Source organism: Panthera uncia (assembly GCF_023721935.1).
Source record: "Panthera uncia isolate 11264 chromosome A1 unlocalized genomic scaffold, Puncia_PCG_1.0 HiC_scaffold_16, whole genome shotgun sequence".
NCBI classification, from domain to species: Eukaryota; Metazoa; Chordata; class Mammalia; order Carnivora; family Felidae; genus Panthera; species Panthera uncia.
The window spans coordinates 68,157,187-68,170,746 of record NW_026057576.1 but is presented as its reverse complement, the minus strand read 5'-3'; the positions used below and the strand labels follow the sequence as shown (position 1 = coordinate 68,170,746).

At 42.4% G+C, this 13,560-nt stretch overlaps 2 protein-coding genes across 4 annotated transcripts in view; one reads left to right on the top strand and one right to left on the bottom strand.

Moving 5' to 3' along the window:
• CLYBL (citramalyl-CoA lyase) overlaps positions 1 to 13,560 on the bottom strand; it is a 245,147-nt gene that overhangs the window by 143,281 nt on the left and 88,306 nt on the right. The window lies entirely within an intron of this gene.
• LOC125934164 (small nuclear ribonucleoprotein G-like) lies at positions 1,237 to 1,846 on the top strand. The gene has a single exon (XM_049647517.1). The coding sequence runs from the start codon at positions 1,348 to 1,350 to the stop codon at positions 1,708 to 1,710; it is 363 nt and encodes a 120-aa protein (XP_049503474.1). The 5' UTR covers positions 1,237 to 1,347; the 3' UTR covers positions 1,711 to 1,846.

The window sequence follows — 13,560 nt, the reverse complement described above, 5'->3', positions numbered from 1 at the left end:
GGGGACAGAGAGAGACAGAGCATGAACGGGGGAGGGGCAGAGAGAGAGGGAGACACAGAATCGGAAACAGGCTCCAGGCTCCGAGCCATCAGCCCAGAGCCTGACGCGGGGCTCGAACTCACAGACCGCGAGATCGTGACCTGGCTGAAGTCGGATGCTTAACCAACTGCGCCACCCAGGCGCCCCCTTTTTTTTTTTTTTTTTTTTTAATTTTTTTTTTCAACGTTTTTTATTTATTTTTGAGGAGCATGCAACTCTTGATTTCAGGGTCATGAGTTCAAAGTCCCATGGTGGGTTTGGAGCCTACTTCTAATAAAAATAAATAAATAAAATATTTGAAAAAAATAAAAGACAAAAATTTAGTAAGAATAGAGTGTTTGAAGAGGAAATTAATAAGCACTAATGAATATACAAATATTTCTTCACTCAATAATTAGAGAATACACATTCTTTTAAAGTACACATGGAACATTTACAAAATGTGATGACTTACAAGGCCAGAAAAGAAGTATCAGGAAATACTAGCCAATCTTGTACAAACTGAATTCTCTCACCACAGTACAACGAAGTCTGAAGCCAGTAATTCTGAAAACTCAAACACATACTTTTAAATAATCCATGAATCAGAAAAATTATAATTAAAGGGAAATATTTAAAATATAGTAAAAATGAAACATTACATACCTAAGCCTGTAAAACACACCTAAGGTAGTTCTTAGGGGGAAATTTACAAGCTTAAATGAATGTATTAAAAAAGAAAGAGTAGGGGCGCCTGGGTGGCTCAGTCGGTTAAGCGTCCACTTCAGCTCAGGTCGTGATCTCACAGTTCGTGGGTTCAAGCCCCACGTCGGGCTCTTTGCTGACCACTCAGAGCCTGGAGCCTGTTTCAGATGCTGTATCTCCCTCTCTCTCTGCCCCTCCCCTGTTCATGCTCTGTCTCTGTCTCAAGAATAAATAAACATTAAGAAAGAAAGAAAGAGAGAGAAAGAAAGAAAGAAAGAAAGAAAGAAAGAAAGAAAGAAAGAAAGAGTAAAAAAGGGGATGCCTGGGTGGCTCAGCCACTTAAGCATCCAACTCTTGATCTCAGCTCAGGTCATGATCTCACAGTTTGTGAGATCGAGCCTCACAGAGGGCTCTGCGCTGACAGCACAGAGCCTGCTTGGGATTTTTGTCTTTCTCTCTCTCTGCACCTCCACCAATCGTGTGTGTGCGCTCATGCTCTCTCTCCTTCTCTCAGAATAAATAAACTTAAAAAAAAAAAGAGAGAGAATAGAGGCCCACTGTAGCAGTGTGAAGGATGCCACAAATTCCATTTGGAGGTGCCTCTGAGTTTGTGGAGTAGACACCATGAGAAAAAGTCACCTGCCCAAGTTGAAAAAATTTATAGACAATAAATTATCGTTGAAATTAAATGGCGGCAAACATGTCCAGGAAATACTGTGGGAGTTCAATCCCTTTATAAATCTTGTGATAGATGAATGTGTGGAGATGGCAACTAGTGGGCAACAGAACAATACCAGAATGGTGATAATTCGAAGAAATACTATCATCATGTTAGAAACCTTGGCCTTGGAATGGAGTATAAACAATAGCTGTGTTCACCAGAAGAAATCAACTGTTTCCACGTGTCCCCTCTGCATAGCACCTGTTTTACTACAATATAAAAATCAGATCATGTGCATTTTCATACTGAACTTCTTTGTTAAATAAACTTTTGTAAATAGTCAAAATAAATAAAAAAGAAAGAGTAAAATATTAATGAGTTAGCTTTTCTACTCAGGAATTATTTTTTTTTTAAAGAGCAAAAGACTTAATTCAAAGAAAGTAGACAGGATAATAAAAATAAGAGTGAAAATTAATCATAGATCACCAAAATAAAATACTGATACTTTGAAAAGATAAAATAAACAAACCTCTGTCAAGATCAAAATAAAGACGGCACAAGGGTGCCTAGGGGAGCTCAGTTGGTTAAGCATCTGACTCTTGGTTTTGCCTCAGGTCCTGATCTCAACGGTTTGTAGGATCGAGCCCCGCATCGGATTCCGCAATAACAGTGTGGAGCCTGCTTGGAATTCTCTGTCATCCTCTCTCTGTCCCTCCCCTGCTCATGCTCACTCTCTTTCTCAAAATAAATAAACGTTAAAAAAAAGAAAAAAATTTCTTTAAAAGATGGCATAAATAATATTAGAAATTAAAAAAACCAAAACCTAAACCTACAGGTGCAGAAGAGAATAAGAGAATGCTAGAAACAACTCTGTGGCAGTAAATTCGAAAACAGACAATATGAGTAATTTCCTAGATAAATATAAGCACCAAAAGGGACTCAATAAGAACTAGGAAAACCTGAAAAAATCATATTAAATAAAATTAAATAAATTAAATAAAATTAATAATAAATAAAAATAAATAAATAAAATTAAATAAAAATTCATATTAAACATATTGAATTAATAGTCAAGATACATATAAAAGTTGTACAGATAACTTCTAGCAAGTTTTAAGAAGCCTTTAAGAAACAGAAAATTCATATCTTATTTTTAAGGTTTTAAGTTATTTATTTTTAGAGAGAGAGACAGAGCAAGCAGGGGAGGGACAAGCAGGCTCTGCACTGTCAGCACAGAGACTGACATAAGGTTTGAACTCACAAACTGTGAGATCATGACCTGAGCTAAAGCTAAGAGTTGGGTGCTCAACCGACTAAGCCACCCAGGTATCCCCAGAAAACTCTTATCTTATACAAACTATTTCACAGAATAGAATAAGGGAAAGTTCATCAATAATTCCTCCCAACATATTTGAAGAGAGTATAAAAACCAAAGAAGGTGAATACAAGAAAATTACAGACCAGTCTCAAAGCATAAATGCAAAATTCCTGAATTTTAGCAAACCAAATCAAGAAAATTAAAAAAAAAAAATTGTTTCATACCAGTAATGCAACAATGACTTAACATTAACAAGTATATTAGTATAGCTCACTTCATTTAGAAAAGAAAAATATTTTGAACATCTCAAAAGATGTAGGAAAATCATTTATCAAATTCAATAATGTAAAGAGTTTTGTGCATGAAAAGATACTATAAACAGTTAAAAGGCAACCCACAGAATGGGAGAAAATATTTGCAAATCATATATCTAATAAGGGATTAATATCCAAAATATATATAGAACTCCTAAAATCCAACAATAAAAAACAACATAATTTTTTGAAAACTAATAAATGTTCATAAAGTTGGCTGGTTACTAAATCAAAATACTAAAATCAAAAGCAGAAACATGCCAGATCTCTACTTCCTTTCAAGAACCCACACTGAAGGGGAGGAGTATGAATCCACAGGACCAGATGTAATGGAAGAAACCACTTTTAAAAGATGTCAACAAGGGACACGTGGGTAGCTCAGTTGGTTAAGCGTCCAACTTCAGGTCAGGTCATGATCTCACGGTTCATGGGTTCGAGCCCCATGTCGGGCTCAATGCTGACAGCTCAGAGCCTGGAGCCTGCTTCGGATTCTGTGTCTCCCTCTCTCTGCTCCTCCCCGGCTCGCACTCTGTCTCTATCTCTCAACAATAAATAAATGTTAAAAAAAAAAAAAAATAAGATGTCAACAAATGTGGAAAATGGAAAGTGAGTCAGCAGATGAAAAGCTAACTACCAACTGCCCCAAGTACTGGGGCCAAAGAGGGGTGGGTGGCAGGCCAAAAAAATCAAGTGTCTTTCTATAACAGCCCTGGAAATGCTTAGGAACTGAGGTTTCTGGAACCTCTGGAGGCAGGGTTGTGAGCCTGAACAGATTGTAAATCTGTATAAGAGCACTAAGACCCTGCCCCTACTAACTTTCTCATCCTAATAAAGGAGAGGAAGGAACTCTCTCTGGAGAAACTGAACCAAAACAGCTTCCAACTTGTGGCTGTAAAACCCAGCAATGAGGAGTTAGTCAGTCATGGAGGTAAAAACTGGGACCAAGTGCAAGTCAGCATATGGAATGGTGAGGATTCCTCAGGGCCCTTCCTCCTTGGCTCCCACAATGCTGGCAGCCAGGTTACTCCTGTAAGTCAGAGGTTGGAAGATTCCTCCTGTGAGAAACAGAGGCCTCACAGATACTGATGACAGGCAATCCCCTGGTGAAGGTGGCAGGTCCCTATCTGATAACTCTACATGAAGTCCATCCGTTAGCACCCACAAAGAACTCCCCATAAATTTTTAAGTTCCTCATTCTTAAATATGGACTAATACCCACAGATCAGTAGACATTTGATGAGAAGTCACTAACATGAAAGATAAGGACCAAAAACAAGCCGGCAGAGCACTCAATAGAGAAACTCTGAGTGTTGTATTACTTCATGAAAATGCAAATTTACATTTAAAAAAATCAAGCAGCATTCCCATACACTAGCAACAATCAAGCACAGATTTTGTAAAAAAGACGTAAGTCTCGCCTTTGTGGCATTCAGATTTTAGTTGGATTGACAGACATGCAAAGAGATAAATCACAACACAACATGGTAAGCACTAAAACTGCACCATTTTATAGACCCAAATTTAGGAAGAGATTTTTTGAGAAACATACTGAAATCAGATTGGTATATACAAAATTTGAAGAGCTGTACAAACATCCAGGTTGAAAGAAGATTCTGAGACCATCATAAAGGAAGAGAATGTCATCATCAAGGGCAGTATCAGGATTTTAGGGTCCAATGAAGAACAACAAATCCTTTTAGAAAACCAGGAAGGAATGTTGGAAAACAAAAAAACCTACAGAGATTAGCATCCTCAATATGGGGGAGAGGGTGGAGAGAGTTTAGAGAAGTGGGCACGATCTACAACACCAAGAATCCAAGTCAACTGAGGATTGGGGTACCTGGGTGGCTCAGTCAATTAAGCATCTGGCTCTTGACTTTGGTTCAGGTTATGATCTTAGTTTGCTGATAGCACAGAGCCTGCTTGGGATCCTCTCTTTCTCCCTCTCTCTCTCTGCCCCTCCCCAGCTTATGGACTCTGTTTCTCTCTCAAAATAAATAAACTTAAATTTAAAAAAAATGAGTATTAGGATTGAAAATGGGGTCTTGGTTGGGGCGCCTGGGTGGCTCAGTCAGTTGAGCATCCAACTTCAGCTCAGGTCATAATCTCATGGTTCTTGAGTTCAAGCCCCACATTGGTCTCTCTGCTATCAGCCTGGAGCTCACCTGGATCCTCTGTCCCTCTCTCTCTCTCTCTCCTCCCTTCCCCTGCTCATGCTCTCTCTCTCAAAAATAAATATTTTTTTAAATTATAAAAATAAAAAAAAATTTAAGAAAAATGGGGCCTTGGATTTGGCAATTCTGAAAGCATTTAAAACCCCAGGGGACAGGTGCAGCGTTAGATGAGATACAGATGTTCTAATGGACTGAGAATTCAATGCCACTTAGTGGGGATATAGAGAAGGTGAGTACAGACAACTCCTCAGAGACATTAGGAATGAAGAGAAATTGAGAGACATGCCAATGGCTTAAAGAAGTGGACATGAAGCAAAGTCCATGTTTCACTTCATTTTTGACAGAAATGTGTATAGAATCTCTTCGTAGGCATTGGGGCAGGAAGTAAAAAAAAAACAGGAGAGAGAAGGGCTAAACTGGTGTCCTAAGAGTCCCCAAGGAGAAGGAAGGAAGGCGGAGGCAGCGACACTGGAGAGGAAGAACAACTCCTCATTTGAGGAAGTTAGGGAGGCAGGAAGAAGGTTCCTTTCCAAGTGCAGCAGTCGGAGATGGAGCCAGGTGTGATATCTGAGTCAAGGCCTGTACTTCTGGAGACCAACAATTACTCTTTTTTCCTCAAACAACAGGATGTTTAAGTCAGAGGGATATTAGAGACTAACCATAGAGAAACCTGACAAGTAAATAGGAGGATTTCATATATTCCCCGGTGGCAGGGACACTGGTTGGGAGCCACGGTGACAGTACTGACAAGAAAAGGCAGATCAAAAGGGTGGCAGCAGTGGCCAGGAGACACGGGCTGGAGGCAGGGAGTTCAGAGGTCACTAAAATGCATGTGAAAGGACACAGTTCAGGAAGGGGCCGAGAGAAGGGGTGGGAAAAACTGCAAGTGTTTGGAAAAGCAACATCCTGGAAAATAAGCCCCCTTTACCTCTCTTCTACCCAGATTAAAAACTCACAAACTCCCTCATGTCCTACGCCAACTTCACAACTCTCAATGACAAAGACCGCTGACAAAAATGCTGTGCAGTATAAATAATAACAGCTTTATTATTCCCCCAGCTCCACTGGGGCAGAGAAAAGTAGCAGACGGTCCCTAGGAAGAACAAATGTTAGTGCTGCCCAGTCCAGAATGCACCCGGCCACATTGCTCTGGGCCTCTGGAGGGGAAGGAGAAACACTGTCCAATCTCCAGATTCTTTAAAAAACAAACAAAAACCCAAGCTCCCAATTTAAAGGTAGATCAGAGTGAAGTCAGCTACTGCAGTGCAGTAAGGGGACTCTCTCCCAGATCTTTCACATCACTTCCTTCAGACAGCTGCCAATCTACACTTCCTCCCCCTGCCCTTTTTTGAAGGTATTTTTATTTACTTATTTAGATTTTTTTGAGGTAAAACATCCATAGGGTAACACAAATCTTAACCATACACTTGATGTACACATTATACATGTATACTCTCAAGATCAAGATACAAAACATTTGGGGCACCTGGGTGGTGCAGTTGGTTGAGCATCCGACTCCTGATTTCAGCTCAGGTCATGATCTCACAGTTTGTGAGTTTGAGCCCCATGCTGGACTCTGTGCTGACAGTGCAGAGTCTGCTTGGGATTCTCTCTCTCCCTCCCTCTCTGCCCCTCCCCTGTTTGCTCTCATGCTCGCTCTCTCTCTCTCTCTCTAAATAAACTTTAAAAAAAGATACAGGACATTTCCAGCACCCAGAAGACACCCTCATGTACTCCCCAAAGCACCCTAACAGGAACAGCCACTAGCTTGACTCATGCTATCACAGATTATCTGATAAAGTGTGGTTTTTATTTCAAATAAACAGAATTACATAGTATGTATTCTTCTGTGTCTGACTTCCTTTACTCAGTATTATTGAATTATGAACTTTTTTTTTAAGGTTTACTTATTTTTGAGAGAGAGAGAGAAAGAGAGAATGAGCAGGGGAGGGGCAGAAAGAAAGGGAGACACAGAATCTGAAGCAGGCTCCAGGCTCTGAGGGCAGGGCTTGAACCCATGAATAGTGAGATCATCACCTAGGCTGAAGTCTGACACTCAACTGACTGAGCCACCCAGGCACCCCTGAACTTTTTTTTAAATACTCTTTTTTTTTTTAAGTTTTATTTATTTGAGAGAGAGAGAGAGAGCGAGCATGTGTGTGCATGAGCAGGAAAGGGGCAGAAAGAGAGGCAGAGAAAATCCCAAGCAGGCTCAATGCTGTCAGCTTGGAGCCCTATTCAGGGTTCAATCTCATGAATTGTGAGATCATGACTTGAGAGAAAACCAAGAGTCAGATGCTTAACTGACTGAGCCATGCAGGTGCCTCCAAATTATGAACTTTTTAATATAAAGTCTTTTAAATGTTTCAAAGGTCAATGACATTTTGTTATACAGCTAATAAATATTATGGTTGTCACATACAATGCACATCACAGGAGTGTGGTGAAAATTACTGATTGGAAAAGACAGAGGTGGAAGAGGATCTCTAGGAGTATTAAGAAGCAAGAAGCGGGGTGCCTGGGTGGCTCAGTCGGTTGGGTGTCTGACTTTGGCTCAGGTCATGATCTCACGGTCTGTGAGTTCGAGCCCCGTGTCGGGCTCTGTGCTGACAGCTCAGAGCCTAGAGCTTGTTTCGGATTCTGTGTCTCCCTCTCTCTCTGACCTTCCCCCATTCATGCTCTGTCTCAAAAAATGAATAAACGTTAAAAAAAATTAAAAAAAAAAAAAAAAAGAAGCAAGAAGCTGGTGTGCCTGGGTGGCTGAGTCAGTTAAGCATCTGACTTCAGCTCAGGTCATGATCTCATAGTTTGTGGGTTCGAGCCCTGCGTCAGGCTCTGTGCTGACAGCTCAGAGCTTGGAGCCTGCTTCAGATTTTGTGTGTCTCTCTCTGCCCCTCTCCTGCTCACGCTGTCTCTATCTCTCTCAGAAACAAACATTAAAAAAAATTTTTTTTTTTTTAAGAAACAAGGAGCTCTAGACCAGCAGGCCATGACCCCCACAGGCCTAGGCATCCACGTCTGCCAGTGGGGTCATCTCTACCCTATGAAAACAAGACCAAGTTCTGGCAAAGGCAGGTAGAAAGCTAATTTTATTTGTTAATTCAACAAATATTCACCTAGCACTTGTGATGTGTCAAACACTCAGCTGGGTATTAGGGAGTCATTAGAGAACAAGACAGACAAGTTTCTGTCCTTTTGCACTTTATAGTGTAGTGGTGGTAGGAGCAGAGTAAGGCCATAAATAAACAAGATAATATTACAGTATTAAATGCTAAGCAGAAAGTGAATGGTGGGAGAAAGAGGGATGGGAACGGTGGGCTGTGTGAAAGGTACATTGGAAAGGAGCAGGGCAATGTCTTTGAGAAGGGATGGATGAATTGAGACCTGAAGGATGCAAAAAAGCTAGGCACCTGAAAGACTGCGGGAGGGCAGACATGGCAATGGACAGCCAAGTGCAAAGCCCTAAGGCTGGAAAGAGCTCGGTATTTATGAGATACACTATAGAGGAGACCTGGATACCTGGATGGTAGTGAGAGGGAAACACCAGAAGAGGCGACCAGAGGGGTTGGCAGGGAGGTCCCTGGAGAGCAGGGCAAAGGTTTGGATTTAATTTCAAGGGCAGTGGGCACTATTAGAGGGTTTTAAGGCAAGGGAGTCATCTGACTTATATTTTTAAAAGATCACTCTGGCCAGTGTGCAGATAACAGATCACAGTGGCTTCAGCACCTGGGTGGATGGATGGTGAAGACTGATACAGAGAAGGTAAAGAAGGTAGGAGAGAGAATCCAAAGTCAGGTGCTTGACATCCAGGTGGAGTGACTGAGTAGCCAGTGATCCGGAGCCTTCAGCAAACAACAGATTCACCTGGGGAGCTTGTTAAAACATAGACTTTTGGGCCCTGCTTCCAGAATTTCCGATTCAGGAGTACAGGGATGAGGTCAAGAATTCACATTAAGAAAAAAAAAAAAAAAAAAACTAAAAAGAAAAAGTTTATTTTGAAAGAGAGGGCAAACCAGAGAGAGAGAAAGAGAGAGAGAGAGAGAGAGAGAGGGAGAAAAAGAGAGCGAGAGTGAGAGCACGCCAGGGAGGGGCAGAGAGAGAGAATCCCAGGCAGGCTCTGCACTGTCAGTGCAGACAGATGCAGGGCTCGAACTCACAAATCATGAGATCATAACCTGAGCCGAAACCAAGAGTAGGATGTTTAACCAACTGAGCCACCCAGATGCCCTAAGAATTCTCATTTTTAACAAATTCCCAGGCAATACTGATTCTAGTATCTAGGGACTACACTTTGATAAGGGCTGTTAAAGGCAACTGGGCACAGAAGCCTGGAGAGGATCTATGCTGGCCAGGAATATACCACCTGTGTAAGTACACCACATATTTAAACTTGTGGGAATGTTGGGATCTTTCAGGGATTAAAAACCGAGAAGGGCAGGGCCCTGTGTAGAAGTCAGGAAGAGGAGGATGATTGAGGAGAGACAGCCAGTGAGTTAAGAGGGAAATCAGATTGGTGCCCAGGAAGGTGTGGTAGGCAGAATGGTTCCCCAGAGATTCCCATGCTCTAATTCCTAGAATCTGTGAATGTTACTTTGCATGGCAAAAGTGACTTTAAAGGTGTAATTATGGTCATGGATTTGAGTTATCTCCATGGGTCCAACCTAATCACATGACCCCTTAATAGCAGAGAACTTTCCCTGGCTAGAGACAGAAACAGCAGCAGCAAAGGACACGAGAAGATTCCCAGCCTGAGACAGATTCACCACGAGGTTGCTAACTCTGAGATGTGGGGATCCTGTGTGCCAGGACTGGAGAGAGGTCTCTAAAGGTTAAAGTGGCAAGGGGATAGGGACCTCGGGCCTAGAGCTGTGAGGATTTGGACTACCAGCAACCTTAACGAACTTAGAAGTGGATCCTTCCCCAGAGACTCCAGTAAGGCTGATGCCTCGATTTTAGTCCAGTGAGCCCGGGGTCAGACTTCTGACCTACAGAACTGAGAGATAATAAATAGGTATTAACTCTAAACAGCCAGTTTTGTGGGAACCTATTACCACAACGATAGGAAACTGATACAGAAGCCAAGAGAAGCGTTTAAAGGTCACCGAAGTGAAATTTGTCAAATGCTGACAAGAATCCAGTCATCTGAGGACAAAGGTGTCTGCTGGGTTTGGCAGCAAGTGCAATCTTGGTGGCATGGAGCAAGGAGAAAGTGGTATTGAAGTGGGCTCAAAAGAAAATGGAGGGTGAGGGGCTGGAAACAGAACAGTTGAAGAGTTTACAGTTTGTAAAACTTTTGAAGAGCTTTTCTGTGGAGAGTAGTAATGGAACCACCTGTAGCAGGAGTACGATGTGGGACAAAGGGAGGCATATTTGTTTTTAGGTGGGAAATTTTAGGACACAGAGAAGCTGAAGAAAGGATTCGGTAGTCACAGCAAGACCGATGCAAAGAGATAGGATATTCTGAAAGGAGTCAGGCCCTTGAGGGGGCAAAGAGTGTAAGGACCCAGGGAACCGGCAGAAGGGGGTGGAATCCCAGGCCGTTCGCCTCTGCACAACGTGGCAGCAGATGTTGTGGATTCAGTGACGGGAAAGTGAAGGACACAACCTTGTTTTCTCAGATACTGGGCAGTTTGACCCCAAAGTCTTTCTGTGGCTAAATTTCTCAGGAGCAGGGGTGCCTGGCTGGCTCAGTCGGTTGGGCACACGACTCTTGATGTCAGGGCCTTGAGTTCAAGCCCTGCCTTGGGCGCACAGCTTACTTAAAAAAAATAATAGTGAATTCCCGAGGAAGGAAAAGGAGAAGATGGTGGAAATAACCCATTGCTGCCAGGCATGACCCTTCCAGCAACAGGCAGCTTCTGGGGACTTCACCTCAACAGTTTGCTGCAGACACGTGCTCTGGTGCTTCTGCCCTTCCCCTAATCCTGAGCCCCACTGCCAATGCTCAATTCCTGCCTGTCCCATTCCCTTTACTTTCCCCACCTGCCTTACTACACACCCTCATCATGTACTCACATGGTCTAGGTGCCCCAGCACGCTCCACATGTCGTTGTCATGTGCTCCACCATGCTCTGGCCTCCTGGCCATGTGCCCCGTCACGTTCCACATATCCCCACCCCTTGCTGCCTCTCACATGGCCCGACCCTTCCATGTGTCCCATCACATTGGGTGCATCCCATCACCTGCCCCAATGCCAGTCTTTACTGCCTGCACAGCCCGCTGGAGCACCTTCCCCATGTGTCCCATCATACCCCCTCATGTTCACCTATGTTCTGCATGCCCCTGCCACGTGCCCAATCACACCCTATGTGTGCCCCTCACGTGCCCCATCACGTTCTGCCTGTCCTCATCACACTCTGAGCATGCCCACCACGCACTCCATCATCTCTCCCAGCACTTCCCCTCCACGTGCCTCCGCTGCATTTCCTTTTTATCAAAAGAAGTCACACATAAGCCTACCAAATAAACTCCCATCTCTTGTCAGGACTTTAGGAGAGGGGTAGGCAATCTCTAGGAGTAACAATTTACAAGGGGTTATGATCTTATAAAGAAAGAAAAATCAAGCTAAGAAGGTGAGAAGAAACGTGGTAAGACAAAAAACAAACTTTTCAACTATAGCTTTTTAGGAAGAGAAACAGGAATGAAAGGGCAGGAAACTTTCCCGCATACCTGTTCTTGCTAGGAATTTTTTTTTTTCCATGCTATTTCAGGAAGAAAGAAGGAAAGAAGGAAAAGAAACACAAGCTGAAAAGGAGCACATGTATTTCCCATTGGCTAGGAAATAGAGGCCGGTTCTCAGGCCAATGAGAAACACAGAAGGCTAAGGATGATATTGTCATCTGTATTCATCTGCCAGGGCTGCCCTAACAAGGTACCATAAACTTAGTGGCCTAAACAACAAAATGTTGTTCTGGAGTTCTGGAGGCCAGAAATCTGAAACTGAGGCAGGGTAAACCAACATGCTGACTACTATCCTTTACTCCTTATATATAAAGACAGCGTTCTAGGGACACCAGGAAGATTCAGTGTGTAGAGTATGTGACTCTTGACTTCAGGGTCCTGAGTTCAAACCCCACGTTGGGTGTAGAGCATTAAAAAAAAAAAAAAAAAAGACAGGGTTCTACCCACCTATTCAGATAGCAATAAATTAATGCCAAGTGAATGAACGAATGAATGAATGTACATGAATGGGGAATAAACAAACTTGGTGGTAGTTGAGAACTTCTCTATAGTAAAGTAGAGCTATTGTCCAAAGCACCCAGCAGGTTTCTAGGAGCTTCCTTAAATCTAGGGTGAATTTAACCTGTACAGAGAATGCAGGCTTCAGAGTCCAAATGAATGTGTTTGGCAACAGAAAACACATGCATTAATGATTTGTGTGTGTCCAATTCTAACGAAACAATTCTGAAATGATTTTCAAATGTAAGTGAAAAGATGAGATTTTAGTAGCTAGCCTGGGAAAAACACAATTTGGGCAACTATGCATATTATCAGGCTTTATCAACTCCCTAATATAAGGTCAACTGTTACTTCAACACCAACATGATAAACTGCCAGTACAGAGAGAATGTGTTTTTTTTTTTAATTTTTTTAATGTTTATTTATTTTTGAGACAGAGAGAGACAGAGCATGAACGGGGGAGGATCAGAGAGAGAGGGAGACACAGAATCTGAAACAGGCTCCAGGCTCTGAGCTGTCAGCACAGAGCCCAACACGGGGCTCGAACTCACAGACCGTGAGATCATGACCTGAGCCGAAGTTGGACGCTTAACCGACCAAGCCACCCAGGCGCCCCGAGAGAATGTTTTTTTAATAACCAGTGTTTAAATATTTAAAGGTCTTATTATAAAACATATCACTGTAGGGGTGCCTGGGTGGCTCAGTCAGTTAAGCATCTGACTTCGGCTCAGGTCATGATCTCACAGTTTGTGGGTTTGAGCCCTGCATCGGGCTCCTCATTGGTAGTGGGATTCTCACTCTTTCCTCTCTCTGCCCCTCCCCTGCTCGTGGTTTCTCTCTCAAAATAAATAAAAAATAAAAAAATAAAATATAACACTGTAAATGAGTATTCAAAATCATTACTCCAAAAATCAAGGCAACACCTCTCTTTAAAAATCATGTCATGCTTGCACTTTAAAGTACTCAAATTCAAATTCAACTATGTGCACTTGGAAGAAAAAAATCTAAAGAGGAACAGAAACCTTTTAACAGTATGCTTGGCTCCGCCTGCCACTTAACTCCCTAAGAAGAAAGATGTAAATCAGTCTATAAAAGTCTCTCAGGTCTTCTGAGCCTCTCATCCTGTGTGGGGAGCTAGTGCAAAGCCTGTATTTAAAACCAGATTTCAAAATACGCATTTTCCTGGAGTCT